At 34.3% G+C, this 18,004-nt stretch overlaps 1 protein-coding gene across 1 annotated transcript; it reads right to left on the bottom strand.

Annotated features, from left to right (window-relative positions):
• LOC109352468 (uncharacterized membrane protein At3g27390-like) lies at window positions 3,475-8,897 on the bottom strand. Its single transcript, XM_019594468.1, has 9 exons — window positions 8,722-8,897; window positions 8,515-8,623; window positions 8,234-8,429; window positions 7,875-8,002; window positions 6,534-6,822; window positions 6,344-6,450; window positions 6,111-6,261; window positions 4,607-5,055; window positions 3,475-3,833 (listed from the first exon to the last, which is right to left on the bottom strand). Exons 1-9 carry the CDS (start codon window positions 8,810-8,812, stop codon window positions 3,593-3,595), a joined length of 1,761 nt encoding a protein of 586 aa, XP_019450013.1. The 5' UTR covers window positions 8,813-8,897; the 3' UTR covers window positions 3,475-3,592.

Consider the following 18,004-nt stretch of genomic DNA (forward strand, 5'->3'; position numbering starts at 1 on the left):
ACTTTTGTATATTAGAATACCGTTAAACCGGTGTTGGAATTTATTCCACAAAAGCGAGATGGTATACAAAGGTACTTAATAATTATGTAATAGGGGATTGCTTCGATACCATTGTACCGGCGTTAGAATTTATTCTAACAAAACCGAGATGGGGCAAAGAAGGAATAACTTATTCACATGATTATTAAGAAGTAAGTTGTAACTGGAATACTCTTGAAACTATTATACCAGTGTTGGAATTTATTTCAACAAAACCGAGATGGCGAACAAAGAATAAAACCGAGTTCACTTACTTAACAAAATAAAAAGAGAACACACCAAAAATAGAGAAAATTTCGCTCTCAACAAATTGTTGAGAGGGGAAAACCAACCTTCTCTCGAACAAAATCTTTCAACATTAGGATAGCATTGTAGGCAGAATTACAATCAATGACCAAAAACTTTGCTTGGATTGTCCGACTTAGGGGTTGTTCACCGATGGTAAGCTAGATGTCCATATAGCTGTGAGGGGTGATGCCTTGTCTGGTGAAACCGACTAGTCTACAGTCATAGGGAAGAAAATCTCTATCTTTCAACTCCATTTTGACGAACAAGTCTTGGAACATAATATCCATCAAACTGCCCTGATCGACGAAAATTCTTCCAACCTTTTTGTTATTCATCTTGGTGGTGATGACGAGGGGATCGTCATGACCATAGACGACACCTTCATAACCACGATCATCGAAGGAGATCGGGGGTGCCACCTTATTCTCATATTGTTGGCAAGGATTCCGGACAGTTGCCTGCATGACTTCCCGAACATACTTTTTATGGGCTACTCTGGATGTGCATCCTGCGATAAATCCTCCTAATACCAGACTCCTTTGTCGCTGGTTATTGGGGCGATACCTGTCTCCGCAGTCTCTATTCGGAGGGTGCTCTTGTTGATTTTTTGGAGGAGAGTGTCTCCTAGAAGGACTGGGTCGATATAGTGGTGGCGATCGTCCCTGTCGGGCTATCCTGGTAATGGAATGTTGTAAATGACCATCCTGAATTAAGTTTTCAATAGTGTCCCGCAATTGGATACACTCTTCTATAACAGCCCGAAAAAGGTATGGAAGTTACAGTATTTGGATCGGTCTTGGGTCCCTAGCTTTCTCCCCAGGTTGGGCTTAGGGAGCTGGACTAGGTAAGTGGCCATGAGTTCTTGTAGTATCTTGGAGCGACTAGCATTGAAGGGGTGTAGGTGGAGTATTTTGTTTTTTTTATGGTTGGGGTGGGTCATCTCGAGGATGTTCATGGATTTTTGGTCGTTTGGCTTCCCGTGAGGGGAGTTGTTATTCTCTATGGTCAGAAGATAGGCGGGCTAGTTGAGTTTCTTCCATGTTGACAAACTGCTAGACTTTTGACTAGAGGTCTTCCATGGTAAAGTCCGACTACTTGGCTAGTTCTTGCCTGAAGAGGCTATCTTGTAGTTTGTAACTAATATGTGTATTGCCACCTCTGGACTTAAGGTGCAAACCTTTATGGCTTCCATGTTGAACTTGTCTAAGTACGCAAAGAGAGGCCCGTGTTGTTCCTGTCATATGTGAGACAGGGTATAGGAAGATCTAGGTTGTTCTCTGCTTGTTTAAACTAGATGTTGAACCCATTGGCAAGAGTTGCCCACTGATCAATACTATTTGGTGCCATGTAAACTACTACAGGGCAGCGCATTTCAGAGTGAAAGGGAAGACTCGACACATGATGGGGTTAATCGCCCCATGAAAAAACATAGAGGCCTCAAATGCGTCTAGGTGGTCTTGCTGATCAGTGGTACCATCATATTGGTCAATTTTATTTGGGCGAGCTAAATGCTTAGGTAGTGGTGAGGACATGATAACTTCGGCGAAAGGGTGTCTTGCTCGTGAGGAGCTATAGTTAGAGGGGTGGGTTGTCTGGGTGATTTTTTTGTTTGGGGGGCTACAAGTCAGGATGCTTTAGCGGACTTTGTAGAGTGCTCATCGACAACTGGTCGAGAGGGTCAGTTACTAGGCTCAGGTCTGTGTTGGCGAAGTTCGGCTAACAACTGGGCCTGTTGTTCGATAATCTGGCCTTGGGTTTGGATCATTTGGAGTTGTTGAATGGAGGGTGCTTTTGGGGCGGGGTTTAGGGATGACTTTGGCTTGCTTGTTGGGATGGATGTACTAATACTAGAGGGTCGATTGAAGGAGTATCATGGTTCAGAGGTATGTGTGTAGTGATTAGTTTTGCTTGGCTGAGGGGTTGAGCTTGGTTACGGGTGGTCACCATGTTATAGGTAAGCCATACACGACGCCAATGTTCTTTTGTGTTGATCAAGTATGGTTGAAATCGAATACCCGGTTGAGTAGTAGTGGCCAGGAGCCTTGGTCGGAGTGCTGTCTGGACCTGCCGGAGAGGTACTTGAAAGGGCTCTCTAACAATCAAGTCAGTATGTGATTTTTTAGAAAGAGAATGAGAGTAAATAAGAGATAAGTTAGAGCAAGAACAATGAATGTAAGCAATAAATGAGCAAATGAGTGTTAATTGATACTTCATGTGTGTGGGTCTCCTATTTATAGAATTTGGTGTGGCTGATGTGGTGTCCGTCCATTGGCCAGTACTTGGTACGTATGACACGGGTATGTTGGGTTGTCCTTAATCACCCTACAGGCCTATAACTGTTGATTTGTCGGGGGCATGTAGAACTTGCAAGCGTCGTGACAGGTGGAATGTCAGCGACACATTAATGGCGAGCCAGCGGTGAATTAATGGCGAGTCAGAGATGCGTTAATAGTAAATCATAAATACATTAATGGTGAGTCAGATGCATTAATGATACTTGTAGTGGGTTCGGCCCGCCCCTGGCGGTTGAACAAGGGATGCTTAGTTTGGTTATGCGCCTGGGTCAAGCTCGGAATAACCCGCATTTATCTGGGGTGGAACACTTAGGAACTAATTATTTGAATTGTTTTGATCTATCTCTTCTTGTGTAATGGAGATGAATGTCACTATGTGATAAAAAAATTTTATGGGTAACAGTTCTTTGTGTTAGATATGGAAACTTTGATGCAATTCATCTAATATTAAAGGGATGTTCTTATTTTGCTTCTAGTTCCACTAAACAATGTTGCAGGTATAAGATGCTATTATCTATGACAATCACCTCTCTTTTGGTGAAGTTTGATATACTATAAGCTATACTTACGTTGTTAAGGCATGCTTATATTATTAGTTTCATTTTATTTTAAAGTTATCAATAAAACATGCTTATATTATTAGTTTCATTTTATTTTAAATTATCTATAAGTCATGTTTATATTGTTAGTTTCATTTTATTTAAATTTATCTTTAAGTTATGCTTATATTGTTAGTTATTATTTACATTATTATTATCTTATCATTTGTAATAACTTTTTTCTAATAATAAATTCTTGGATGGGATCATACTTGACTTTTACCAATCTTTTCAGAAGTAAGAAGCATTACAAAAAGGAGAAACTCTTCAAACATTGATGAACTTCAATATGCTATTTTACATCAATTAAAGATTTAAAGAAATTTACAATGATTAATTAACAAACAATATAGAAGAAAACTATAACCTATCTTAAACATTATCATCTGAGGGAACTGATACTATAGACCCGACGGATCTTCCAGAAGCATCTTTCTCTAGAAAATGAGTAACTAAAGCCCTTTCACAAACATCTTTTTCCTGAAAATGAATAGCTAAAGCCTTGCCAGAAACATCTTTCTCTAGAGAATATGTGACTAAAGCCTTAACCACATGGCGAAACTTCCTTCTATAAGTTGGAAGCTTTGATACACTTCTTGTCATTCCAATCATCCTACCAATGTTTTTACCATTCCATACAGATCAACCAAATTATTAAATACAAATATACACAAAAAACACATACTATAAAAATTAAGAGAGTCCCATGTCTAGCTTATTGACATCCAAACTTTATTATTCATACAACTAAATTTGGTATCATAATGGACACATGGGAAAAAAGCATATGTCCCATATTTTATTGGGAAACATATGTTGTCACACTCCTCCATGGACCAAAGAGTTGTAATCGGTGAAAATGACAATTTATAAAATTTGCAATTAAATTTATCATGTTTATTTAAGGACGAGTTAGATACAAAATGCAAGGAGCTTATATAAGTGATGAATATTTTAAATAATGATTATGGTCATGGTTTAGAAACTCCCAAAATCTTGACATTTTGGATAATTATAGATAAATATGACCGATACAATCATAATTGTCAACATAATATGGTTCTAGTGACTCCCAAAGTTATAACATTTCAATATATATATATCGATCGTGGAGCCAAATTTAAAACCAGTAAAACATTCTCACCTCTATATATACAACTTATTTACTCTCGAGACACATCCACACCTATTCACCCTTACATATCAATATATGATGTACATACTCAACATTTAACCTAGTTCTTCAAAAGAAATCAGTTCTACAAAAAAATAACCTAAGATTCTATAAAACGTGAAGTTACTGAACATTTTAGTATCACAATAAAATGCATAGTTTACATTTCTAATTTATTTATTGAGTAAGGAATCAGGATAAAAGTGACATACCTTCTGCAAAATCCCTCAATTTGAGCAGCTTTAAGACCATCAGGAAGCACAAAACTACCATTATCCCAAGCCTCTAAACGTTCCTTATTGCTTCCAAAGAGGACCACTTTTTCCAAGTATCTCACTTCACTTTCCTCCAAATTAATGGCCCTAATTTGTTCCTTGAGAACCATCACAGGATTGAAGAACCAATCCAATAACTTGTCCTTTGGTCTGTTAAAATAGGTTACCTCAAAATCCTCAAGTAGCAATAGACCACTAGAGTTGGCTTTTATGGAGAAGAGAAGTGTTTGTAGAAGTGAGTAACATGGTAAGCCAACACCAATAATTGCAGCTTCATTACTATTTTTCCCCCTTAACCATTCACAAAGGTCATCACGTGTTAGTACATTAGCATGCAACAATTCCTTGCCTTTTATCTCACAGTTCTTCATCATATTTCCCCATATCTGTGACATTAAGTACAACATGAGGTAATCAAATATAAATAACAATAAACAAGTCTTTATCCCATTAGGTGGAATCAGCTACATGGATCGAATGACTTCATATGTTCTATCAATTATATTTATAGAAAAATGAGACCACAAAGTTTCCTTCAGGGCATGATGTTGCTTTTGGGTAAAAATGTTTCCATAAATTGATGTGATACCTCAAATAAGAATAGGCACATCAACAATTTCATTTGTTAGCAATTAGGCTAAATCCTTTCAAGGCATTAGTTCATGACTGGAATATATCAACCACAATATCAACATTGTAAGTTATTCAAGACAATAATCAATACAGAATGATTATGGAGATTCAAGTTAGGCATAAAATATTTTGGAACAAATTTCTTTTTGACCATTAAAACAAAATATATTGGTAAAAGATCGGGGATTAATGCAGAAACAGAACAGAAATCCATGAGCAACTCAGGTTTAGCAAAATTGATGAAGCAATTATGTCCAAAGAGTAAAAAATAGGTTTGTCTAGGAATATGACTTAAACGGTAATATTTAGTACCTTTATTCCCTTTTTTCTCTTTTTTTTGGCTCATTTCTCTATGAAGCAAGTTCCCAGGGTTATAGCATCCTTGCAGCTACTATTGTAATCTAAGCTAGAGAAATGTTTTGATCCCAGAAATACTTAATATATTTTGTACTACTGAGGATATTCCTTCACTTTTTTTGGTCTCTTTCGGAGTACGTGCCCCTCCAACAAGTGTCACTCTCAGAAATTATTAATGTTTGCTAGGGGAAATTAATTTAAATTTCTGTAGGCTCAGCTTCTGGTATTCAGTAGAGGATCAGATTTTCACTTCTTCATATATATGTTCGTAATTTAACATGTTTAGATCTCTCCCAAAAAAATCCTATTAATTTGGGATACTACTTGCCTAGAGCTTAAACTAACTTGGTGTACTAGACAAAACGTTCCTTAGAGCATTAGTGTTAGGCAGGTGCAATCAAAGGAAGAAACAAAAAAGTACTTTATCTGCATTAAGCGAAAAACCACATACCTGCACCATTTTTACTTCATGAATGGTCTCTCTTACTGATCTTGATGGAGCTAAGCCTGTTATAAACATTACAGGTGGATCTACTTTGCTTCCAGCTACACTATTTCCTTTAACGGATGATTGCGAAACCTTTTTCTTTCGATATTGGGGCCTGGCTGCAAGAAATTTGAATACTGTTTTCACTGAATAAATGGGCATATATAAGAAAAGAAACTAATTGGGAAACTGTGTACTTTGGAAAGAATGTCCCCTCTCTAAGATAGAGCCAGTCATTTGTGTATTCATCGAACTCAGCAACCATTGCAATTACATAGGCTAAACCTCTACGGAACGATCTTTCCTGCAATCACACAAAAGATTGAGTATGAGATGGATGATTCGGTTGAGGTAATTGGAAATTACGGACTAACAGATTGATCGAACCTGGTATACTATGATAGATGCATAAAGTCCAACAAAAATGCTTGAGAAAATAGCCATTAAGATGCTGGCAATGACAACTAGTGGCCAAACAAATATAGTTAAACCAGCAATGGGGACACAAGCTGTTTCAAGGAATGGACCTTCTCTGCTGATTAAATCATGCAAAAGTCTGAACCAACCCTTGAACAAAAGGTAGGGGCTCTTTACTATAGCAATTGCAGCGAAAAGAGGAATCTCAACAATTAGCCCCATTATTCCAGCAATAATACATCCAGGAATATGAATAAACCTTCAAAACAAGATCAAAGGACAGTTCAGGAACAAATGCCAACATGTAAGGATCAAAGACTTTCAGTAAATATTTAAATGTCGACCACAACATCTTGGTCGGGTTGGCTGCTGCGAAACCACAATCTCTCCAGGCCATTATTGCAAACTGCGTAGGCCATAATCAGGTAATAGAAATTGGCCCACAGCGGTCTGCAATGGCTATATAGCCAACTGCAACATTACTGTAACCGCAGCCATGATTTAAGAGTACATGAAGATTAATAAATTTATAGTTTGGGCACAAGAAAAATGAACAGAAAAAACCAGTGTTCTGTTTACTTGAGTTCATGATTCCAACTCCTCAATTCCTGAACCTTTAGCCTTTGTTTGTGAGTATAGTTTTGGAGAGGAAAGGAAGTGAATAGATGATTTTGGAAAGACTCCCCTTGTTTGGGAATTGGATGAAGGAGAAGGAATCTTCTGGAGGTCTCTCGAACCCTCTAAAATATTTCTATTTTTTAAGTTTTTTGGAGATAAAATATTATTAATTTATCATTCTAAGATTTTATAGGCTCAAATAAAAGATGATTTTCTTCATTTTCCCTTCTCTTCTCTCTTACTAACCCTTTGATCAATATCTTTTCATTTCTCTCATAACTCTCAAATAAAATCTTAGAGTTTGTTTGCAAATTGAGTTTTAGAGAGAGAAAAAAAATGAAGACTTCAGAGTCATCCATCTTTCTCCTCAAAAATTCAACTTGCAAACAAATCTTAAAATTTGTTGGGAAGTTAGTGATTGGAAACCAATAGAGAAAAGGAAAGAATTCACAGCCATAAAATATAATTATAAAAGACTAAGTTTACCCTTCACTCTAATATCAACTCATAAACAAGCTGTTCAGAAAAAACTGAAATATACAGTTTTCGTAACCACTTCAATATTTTGCAACATCACTCAGCTTAATAATTTATACCTAAGAGCACAATTTACTGTTTTTCTATCTTTCTTGTTCATAAAAGCAATGTAACAAGTGTCACAAATAAATAAATAAATGACCTGATAACCATTACCTTAGCCTCTTACACTCATCTGAACATTCCCGTAGTTCCTTCAAGTAAGTTGGGTATGAATGGTAACACATATCTGCAAAATCCCTAACTACAGTGCAACTGCCTCTGATAGTTCCCCAGGTTCCATCCTGAGTTGAATTAAAGTACATAAGATGAGTTTATATCATGAACACATATCAATCTCACAGTATATGTCACTCCATATATCATTAGATTTGATTGATCGAAGAAAATGCATTTAACTTAAAAATATAATTATTAATTATTTATATGACCAATCAGAACTCATAGGCATGAAGTCACAAATATTGTAGGAAAGAAAATGTTGTTATTGCAGTAACATCATATTAGAACCTTACCACAATACTGTGAACAAATATCTTGGACTCATTATCATTTCTAAAGGCCTCAAAAGTTGAAACCCATGGAGTGAAAAAGCCATATCCCACCCCAACAAGAATACTTCCAGCTATGCCTAGACCCAACCATAAACCAAACAAAGCAGGCAAAGCAATCAAAATTGCCACCTTCAAAGCTGCATCAAATACTTGCATCCTGTAAAAGGAAACGATGAGTTAATAAAAGTGCTGACTGAAAAAATTGCTTAAAGGTAAAAGGAAAGTGCAGAAAGTAATATTACTTGAAAAGGGTATAAACTGTCCAAGCCACATGTGAAGGAAGTAACACCAAAATCACTGCAACGTTCCCAAATATCAGTATCAAACTAGCAATAGGACCCACCACTAAACCTGCATAATTTGAAGAAAATTTCAAGAACCCATTATCCAAAATCACTTTAGACTTTATAAAAATGAAAATTTAAATGAAGTAAAAGAAGAAAGTGAACCTTTTATGGCACCAAAGAAGAAAGCACAGAAAAATGCAAAGACAACATAAGAAGACTTCATCCAACTATCCATAGAGACAAGAAAAGCCATAGTAATATTAAAGGATCAGGATCATGAAGGAATTAGAGCACAGAGAAGTTGTAACTGAAATAGGAATGAAATATAGTTTGAATACAAATGAAGAAAATTATTCAAATAATAGCAGACAAATAAGGATGCGTGTGCTTCAAGAAAATGACAAAACAAGAGAAACTTAAACAAACCGAAATTCAACTAAAACCAATCAATCATTCAGGGTTTTGGGAACCAAAAAGTAACATTGACTTAGAAAATATATAATTATATCATGTAATAATATAAAAAAGTGTAGTTGTTTGAATTGATTTCTTCATACTTTGACCGACTCTTCTCTAAGTCTAATCCTTTAGATGAGAAAAATAATTGCAGCTTCTGTATGACCAGTGTGTCATTTTCTATTCAACTCCTGAATATGCAAAATACCTCGATAGCATGTTGCTTTGCAATTTGTATAAGATTTTTATTTTTGAAGGTTCATATACAAAGTTAAAAGATTTCACTTATACCTTAGACCAATGATATTTGTGCACTATTTTTAAAAATGTTTTTTAATTAATATATAAAGTTAAAATACGCGTATTCCCTTGGTCTGCCGTTTTTTAAGGAGTTGGCAAATCATTTTCTGATCTTTCCGTGGCATTCATGTTAGCATGCTTAAAAGTGCTATGTAATGTAAATACCAGTATATCACAGTTCTTCCATGCATAGGATAAGTATTTTCAAACTTTATTTGGGACTGTTGTTTGAGAGACAAATGGAAAAGATGACTTTAGAAACGGCTCCCCTTATTTTTAAGTTAAGGGAAAAAGAAAGAATGAATTTGTAGGTTTTCTACTACCCTCTAAGACACTTTAAATATCAATTTTCATGGTTCAGCAATTTGAACTTTAAAATTTTATAATCATATTGTGTACATTTTCTATTGTTAATTAGATTTATAAAAGAATAATAATAAATGTTATCATATTATCATTATTTTAGTTTCTTTTTATGCAATTTCATAATTCCAAACAATGAAGAGGTTTAACTTTCTTTCTCATTCTCTTCCTCACATCCTTACCATTGATATTTTTTTTTTCTGTTTCTCGTAACTTCCAAACAAAACCTAACGGTGATGAAGATTAAAGAAAAAAATTCCACCCAATACTTTTATTTTTCAAGACTTCATTTAGAAATTTCCTTCCGCAAACATTTTTAATTTTTCTTTGTTAAAGTTACTAGTTAGCATTCCTAATATATGTAATCATTTGTAAGTTGACACAAAATTTACATACAAATTGCAATTATAAATTCACAGTCCTATATTTCTTGTATGCGGCATAAGTACTTGTTTTTATGGCTAAAATGTCGTTTCCCCCCCTTCTTATTCTCTGTTATAATTGTGTGATTTTTGTCTCATATATCTTTTTGTGTGATTTTGGTCCCTAACATATATGATTGTACAAAATTTATCCTTCCATTATCTTTAAACCCAAATCTCTAATTGAATTTGCTTATGAAGCTAATATTATCCACAATGACATTATAAGTGCTAGTCTCCCTGTGCAGTTTTAGTCTCCATCTTTACCAACAACAAAAAAAAAAAACACAAGTGAAGGTTATGTTAAAGAGTTGACAACAACATAAAATTTTATGGAATCTATACGGTATGGTTCCATCTTTACCAATTGTCCAAATTTCATTTTCCAAGTTTGATGTATGCTAAAAAATTATCCTTTTTTTTTGTAATAGGAGTCCACTTTTCAATTAAATAAATTAGTATTATTAAAATTGGACTGGTGAACGACTCGGTCAAGATATTGAGTCAGTAAGTCACGGATTAGATCAGTGAATCAATGGTTGGACCGATTGACTTGGTTTACATTAAAAATTCTAAAAAAAATCATAATATTAGCTAACATTAATTAATAACTCTGTATTTCAAAATTAAAAATATTACCATACCTAATTAAATAACCAATAAATAAGATTTTATTACTATAAAATGTCACTAACTGTGAAGAAGATCTTACTCCTGACATTGACATGGTTTTAATGAAGACACCAAGATCATAAAAAAAAGAAAAGGAAGAAGACCATGAAGACATAGAAGATTCAAGCTTCTAGAGATTATAGATTAAGTCTTCATATAGGTACTTCTATGATTACACTCACTTTAAATATTCAGTAGCAATGCTCAACTAATCAAAGAATGGAAATCATTTTTATAAAAAGAATTGGATATGTCAAAAATGCAAAGTCAAAATTGCTAAGTAATGAGTTACTTGACCTGGCTAACAGGTTACCAGAACTAGGAAACAAGTTACCTGAACTCTGAGGCAGTTGGTAATAGGTTTCTAGAATTCCGTAACAGGTTACTAGAACTACGTAACAGGTTACATGACTGAGAAAACAGTTACAAAGCAAAACTAACTGATGTAATCGATTAAATCCACGTATTAATCGATTACCACCTTGGACAAAACGTTTGAGTAATCGATTACCACTTCGTGACAATCGATTATACAGAGCTGTTAAAACCAAGTTTTCAAATTCAAATAAACAATTTTCATCCAAAGTGAATAGGTTTCATTCCAATCGTGTCTCCTCTTCATGGAATGATATCATAGTTGATTGCAAGCTTATTGAATGGTATTGAGACATCCAAATTTACAACATAATAACACATGAAAATCATAATCACACAAAAACTTTCAAACACTTAGTGAACAAATTTTTTGCACATTTTTCTTAAGCAACTTTGTTTCTAAACTTTCATATTTTCTGAAGTTGCTTGATAAAGTGCAAAGTGTTCTAAAATTTCAAAAGATTAAGAGCATTGTTTTACTAAGTATTTATATTTGAAGATCAAGGATTGCAAGTTATAGATTTGTTCAAAACATATAAAGGCAACCAAAAACCATTGTTATTTTCTTCATCTTATTGTAAACTTTTTGACACAAGGGTGTGTTAAGAAGGGGTAAAGAGTTCACTTGAAAAGGAAATTTTCAAGGGCAGATAAGTTATGAGTGTGTAAGATACAAAATTATCGGGGAGAGAAATTGTAATTGTAACTCAAATTATCTAGTGGAAAAATCTCTTGTGTGGCAAGATTACTAGATGTTCGCTGGACAAGAAGGTGAACCAATATAAAAATTCTCTATGTACTCTTCTTGTACTAACTCTTGTTATTTACTTTTTTCTTTACTTGGTCGAATTCTGCAGAAACAATCCGCTGCACTTACACTTTGGTATCCTAACAGGAAAATCAGCCATATTCTCCCAACAACTAATACACCCTCTCTTAGTTGGCATCTTGAACTTACAATTAGCACCAGAGCTTATTTTGAGTAATCTATTCCCAAATCTGATCCTATATTTAAGATGACCTCAAGATCATTTCTAGGAGAAGGTTCCAACATCAATCGCCCTCCAAATTTTGTTGGAGAATGCTATGACTTCTGTAAAATCAGGATGAAAATATTTATAGAATCTTAAGACCTGGACATTTAGAATGCTACGAAAGCAGGACCTTATGAACCCTTCAACATTGTTTATGGTGAAAGGGAAGTAAATCCAAAGTCCTCATGGAATGATGAAGATAAAAATAAAGTGTAATACAATCTCATAGCAAAAAACATCCTCACTTCAGCACTTGGAATTGACGAATTCTTCAGAGTGTCAAACTGCAAATTTGCCAAAAAAATGCGGGATACTCTAGAGACTACACATGGAGGAACTGAGAATGTCAAAAGGTCGAGACTCAATACTCTTCTCCCAAGAATATGAAATGTTTCGTATGAAGCCTAGAGAGAAGATACTTGATCTTCAAAAGAGATTTATGTACCTTATAAACCATTTGATTGCACTTTGAAAAGTATTGTCAAACATTGACTTGAACATAAAGTTCTAAGATTACTCCCAAGATAATGGTAACCCAAAGTTACAACCATTTCAGAAAATAAAAGCTTATCTAAAATGTCATTGGCTGCACTATTTGGAAAGTTGCAAGAGCATGAGTTAGAATTGATCCAACTTAAACAACATGAAGAACAAGAGAAGAAGATAAATAATATTTCTCTCAAAGCAAAATTAGAGGCATATGAATCCTTATAAGATGAATCATAAAAAGATGACAAAGAAGACATGAGCAGGCGATGAAAAAGTTCAGTAAATTCCTAAAAATGAATAAAAATGGCAAGCTTGGACAACTCAAAAGATTCATCTAAAGCAATGATGTATCCACTTCAAGTCAAAACTTCAATTTTTTTGAATATGAAAAACCTGGTCACATGAAGATAGACTATCCTACTTTGAAGATGAATCCTTTCAAGGCAAAATTTGAAAAGAAGACATGTAGATAGGCTTATATTACATGAGAGGATAATGACTAAACTTCCACTTTAGAACTAGAAAACGAAGAGCAAGCTCATCTCTCTCTTATGGCGTCTCATCACTTTGATGACGATGAAGTAAGTGAAACTGAACTTTTTAATAGCCATCCTTTTCTGATTTACAAAATGCTTTCAATGAACTGAATAGTGAATACGTCAAAATCACTAAAATATGATTCAAACAAAAAACTGAGATTAACGTATTCTGCAATAAACCTTCTTCTTGTTGTTGTCCGAATTGTATTACTCTTGAAAGTAAAATTTCCACTTGGAGTCTACAACTAAAAAATCTTAAGAGTAGTACAAAATTGAATGTCATGCTGAAAACTCAAAGACACTTCACTGACCGTAGAGGTCTTGGTTTCTCCAAACCTTCTTTTCTTATGAAAAGGAGGTGTCTAAGAAAATTATCTTTCAAAAGTGAAGTATCCATACTTATCATATTACTAAATTTAAATCAAGGATACAAATGCATCTACCCAACTGTTTTTATTGTCTAAATCATGAGCATACCTATAATACTTGCAAAATTAAAAAAAATGGTATTCCCTTAGGATATTTTCAATGGGTAGAGAAAAGTACTAATCATGTAGGACCCAAAATGAATTGGGTACCTAATATTACTTAAATTGTTTGGTAGGAGTATTTGGTAGCCGTCAATGACTTATGATATTTGGATAGTGGTTGCTCAAAACACATGGAGTGATAAAGGAAAGTTCTATGTCCTTACTCCAAGTGACAAAGGCTATGTCACATATGGTGATAATAACAAAAGAAAGATCAGTAGAGTTGGTAGAGTCGGGAAGCCACCTTCTACTACAATAGAAGGAGTTCTATATGTTGAGGAACTCAAGCACAAGTTACTCAGTATAAGCCAAATTTGTGACAAAGGATTCCATGTGGCTTTCTACCCCGACAAATGCATCATTGATATCAAGGTATCTAAAAGCTCTAAACTTGTTGGTAAGAGAATAAATAATATTTACATGATTGCTCTAAATGATTCTTCTCTCCCAATTAAATGTTTAGCTATTAATGATCATGATGCATGGCGATGGCGTGGGAGAATTGCTCAAATTCATATGGATCATTTAAAAAAATTGGTAAGGAAAGATCTGGTTGTTGGTTTACTCAAGATGAAGTTTGTTAAAGATAAACTATGCAATGCTTGTCAAAAGGGTAAACAAACAAAGACCTCTTTCAAACATAAACATATGGTTTCCTATAATAAACCATTGCAATTATTACACATGGACTTATTCGGCCCTTCTAGGACCAAAAGTTTTGGTGGTAACTACTATGATCTTGTGATAGTAGATGACTTTTCAAGATACACTTGGACTCTATTCTTGGTACACAAGAATGAAGCATTTCACGCCTTTAGCGAATATGCTAGAAGATTAGAAAATGAAAAATCCTTGAAAATAACTGCTATCCAAAGTGATCGTGGGGGGGAATTTCAAAATGCTTTTTTTGAGGAATTTTGTGATAATAATGGTATCACTAACAATTTTTTTGCTCCTAGAACACCACAACAAAATGGTGTTGTAGAGAGAAAGAATAGATTGTTGGAGGAACTAGCATGTACTATATTAAATGAAGCTAATCTACCCAAATATTTTTGGGTAGATGCAATAAGTACGACATGCTATGTTTCCAACCGAGTATAATAAGACCTATTCTTATGAAAATCCCCTATGAACACTTCAACAATAGAAAACTAAATATTTCTCACTTGCATGTGTTCGGTTGCAAATGTTATGTACTAAATAATGGTTGTTGGGTACTAGCAGGTCAAAACACACCTAGAAGGGGGGTTGAATAGGTGTAGTGTATCACTTATTCCGCTTGTATTTAATCAATTATGCTTGTGGACAATCGATTATCCTCAATCTTGTACTTCTTAATTTTATTGATTCTTGCACAACAAGTTACCGATTACCAATCTTTACACAATCAATTGATTACAGAAGTTACAAAATGATAAATATACAAATTATAACAAGCAACACAGAGTTAATCAATTAACAAGAATGTAAATATCGAAAGTAATGAAGATAAGGGTAGAAAATTGTGCACAAGGAAGTTTTATCCTGGTTCGTTTATGGTCCACTACAAACTACCTCTAGGCCTCCACTTATGATCTTGGGAGATTTTTCTTCACTATTAAAATTGTGTTTGTTTACACACACACACACACACACACACACTTCCAATTACAATAAAAATTAAGTTGCTTCTTTGTTGGAACCTATGAGCTTAACAATCTTGGTTTGACCTATCTAACTCGCCTACTTAGATCTCCCATCTTTTCGTGATTCGGCCCCAGCCTAGGTATCACTCGAACTAAGACCTCCTAGTCTTTTTGAAGATTGTAAAGATGTCTCTTAAGGTGAAATCACTCACCAAGAGATCAACTTCCTTGTTCATCACTGTTTTTGATGAGTCGTCTTGAGTACTTAATACTCAGATACAACAATTAAACTCAGTCTAAAGTCTAAGTAGAAAAATCCACAAGAACCTAATCTAAATGAGATTTAATATAAAGGGTTTTCATAAAAATGGGTTGCACACTTTTCAGAAAAATATTTTCCTCACTTCACTCTTAAAGAATTCAAGAAACATATGCAAGAATGCAATGCATTGAAAAACCTAGAGATATATGCAACAATATGAATATCTAAGCCCTATTCAGAATGCTATCACTCTATAAGCTCTCTTAATATAATTTATCATTCTAATGCAATGTATGAAAATGTATGTTCAAAATTATTTTCGAGTCATGCAAGTTATGCCATATGGGCAAAAATTAGAGCCTTTATAGCAAACACATTGATGTTGTCATTAATCGATATATTGTTTCTTAATTGATTAACGAGTTGTTAAACACTAGTTTTCTGTTATGCCTTAATTAATTAACCAATGACATAATTGATTAACACACCAGGAGATCAGATTGGTTAGCTATAATAATTCGGATAATCAATTATATACCACACATAATCGATTATGCTATATAAACTTTAGTTTCTTGATGAATGATAAACTACCTATATGACATGTGATCATGTGATACATATTTTTCAAATATGTTATGCCTTTAATGCACAAAACCATGTATGTAGATGCATGACCTTACTTATCATATAATTTGTAGATGTTATGTCTCAATTTTAGTCTTGTTCATTATTAGTTATTGTGAGACTCCCACCTAGATTTACCTAACTTAGACTCGATCTAAGGCAATCATCTTAAGACTTCTAGTAAAGTAAAATTACAAAGCTCTAAGTTTATAGATATCACCCTTGAGTCTTCGGCTTGTTGTTTGTTGCAAGATCTTCAAGCTTTCTTGTATGTCCATTGTCTTCATCAAAACCAAGGTCAACTTCAAATATGTAATTCTTGACTCTTTGCACTTTCAATGGTAAGGAAAACATGGGAAAGTTTGATGCTAAAGCCAATGAAGGAATTTTCCTTGGCTACTCTCTTACAAGCAATGCTTTTCGAATTTTGAATAAGAGAACTATAGCCATGGAAGAATCTATTCACGTGACTTTTGATGAAACTAGTCCAACGTTGGAAGAGAAATCCATAGTTGATAATGATGACTTTCCTAGTCCAACCTTGGAAGAGTCCATTAATGATATAACAACCAACACAGAGCATCTAAAGATAGATGATAATATACCTTCACATGAAGAGCATATTCATTATGATTTACCAAAATAATGGAGAATTCATCGATTTCATCCTATTGACAAAATCATTGGTGATATAAGTAAGGGACTATCTACTTTCCTGAAGCTGAATGATGCTTGTCTAAACATGGCTTTTTTTCTCAAGTGGAACCATCCAAGATTGATGATACAATCGAGGATGAATAGAATGACAAAAAACATTGATAGATGTGACCCTTGTGCAGTTGAGAGTCTGAATTTTTTTCTACCATTGGTCATCCTATTAGAGGAAATAAAAATGGTAAAATAATTTCTTTAGATTTGAAGACAAGAAGCCAAGCCCACCGATACATCTTGTTTAACTGCGATGAAGTTGAACAACTCATTAGGTAAATAAGTCTAATTCTAGCCTATTTTAATAGTCTACAAGTTGTTCAAAATTTATTATAACACTGTTATTTATGTTTTAGAGAACATGAAGATGACATCACAAAAATCAATAAAAGAAAGAGGTGGAGCAAAGCAAAGAGTCAGGGTGAAGATTTCATTGAATGGTTCAAAGTACGTGCTTTGAAGGATGATGTATCTATCGAGCTTCAGGAGCTTTCAAGAGGACCAAATATTGTTGCAAGACGCTTTTAGCAAAGCAAAGAGTCAGGGTGAAGATTTCATTGAATGGTTCAAAGTATGTGCTTTGAAGGATGATGTATCTATCGAGCTTCAGGAGATTTCAAGAGGACCAAATATTGTTGCAAGACGCTTTTTTGGCTATGTCATTAATGGTTACCAATTTCATACCAAACAATGTGATCCCAAACGCAAAACACAAAATAGTGGTGTGACACTCATTTCAATAACTCAAAGCTTTGCCAGTACTAAAGATGGAAATCCGACAATAAAGCCATTAATTTATTATGGATCAATTACTGAAATCCTTGAGTTAGACTACTATGGCAGTTTCAAATTTGTGCTCTTTAGGTGTAATTGCTTTGAAATTGAAGAAGATAAGTATGGGTTAATATGTGTTTACTTCAATAAAAGATGCTACAAAATGACCCCATTGTGTTGGCTTCTCAAGTCAAGCAATGCTTTTACATTCAAGATCCTCTTAATTCAGATAGAAATNGGATGAGGATAAGGATAGGATGAGGATA

The sequence above is a fragment of the Lupinus angustifolius genome, chromosome LG07 (assembly GCF_001865875.1).
Source record: "Lupinus angustifolius cultivar Tanjil chromosome LG07, LupAngTanjil_v1.0, whole genome shotgun sequence".
Classification (NCBI taxonomy): Eukaryota; Viridiplantae; Streptophyta; class Magnoliopsida; order Fabales; family Fabaceae; genus Lupinus; species Lupinus angustifolius.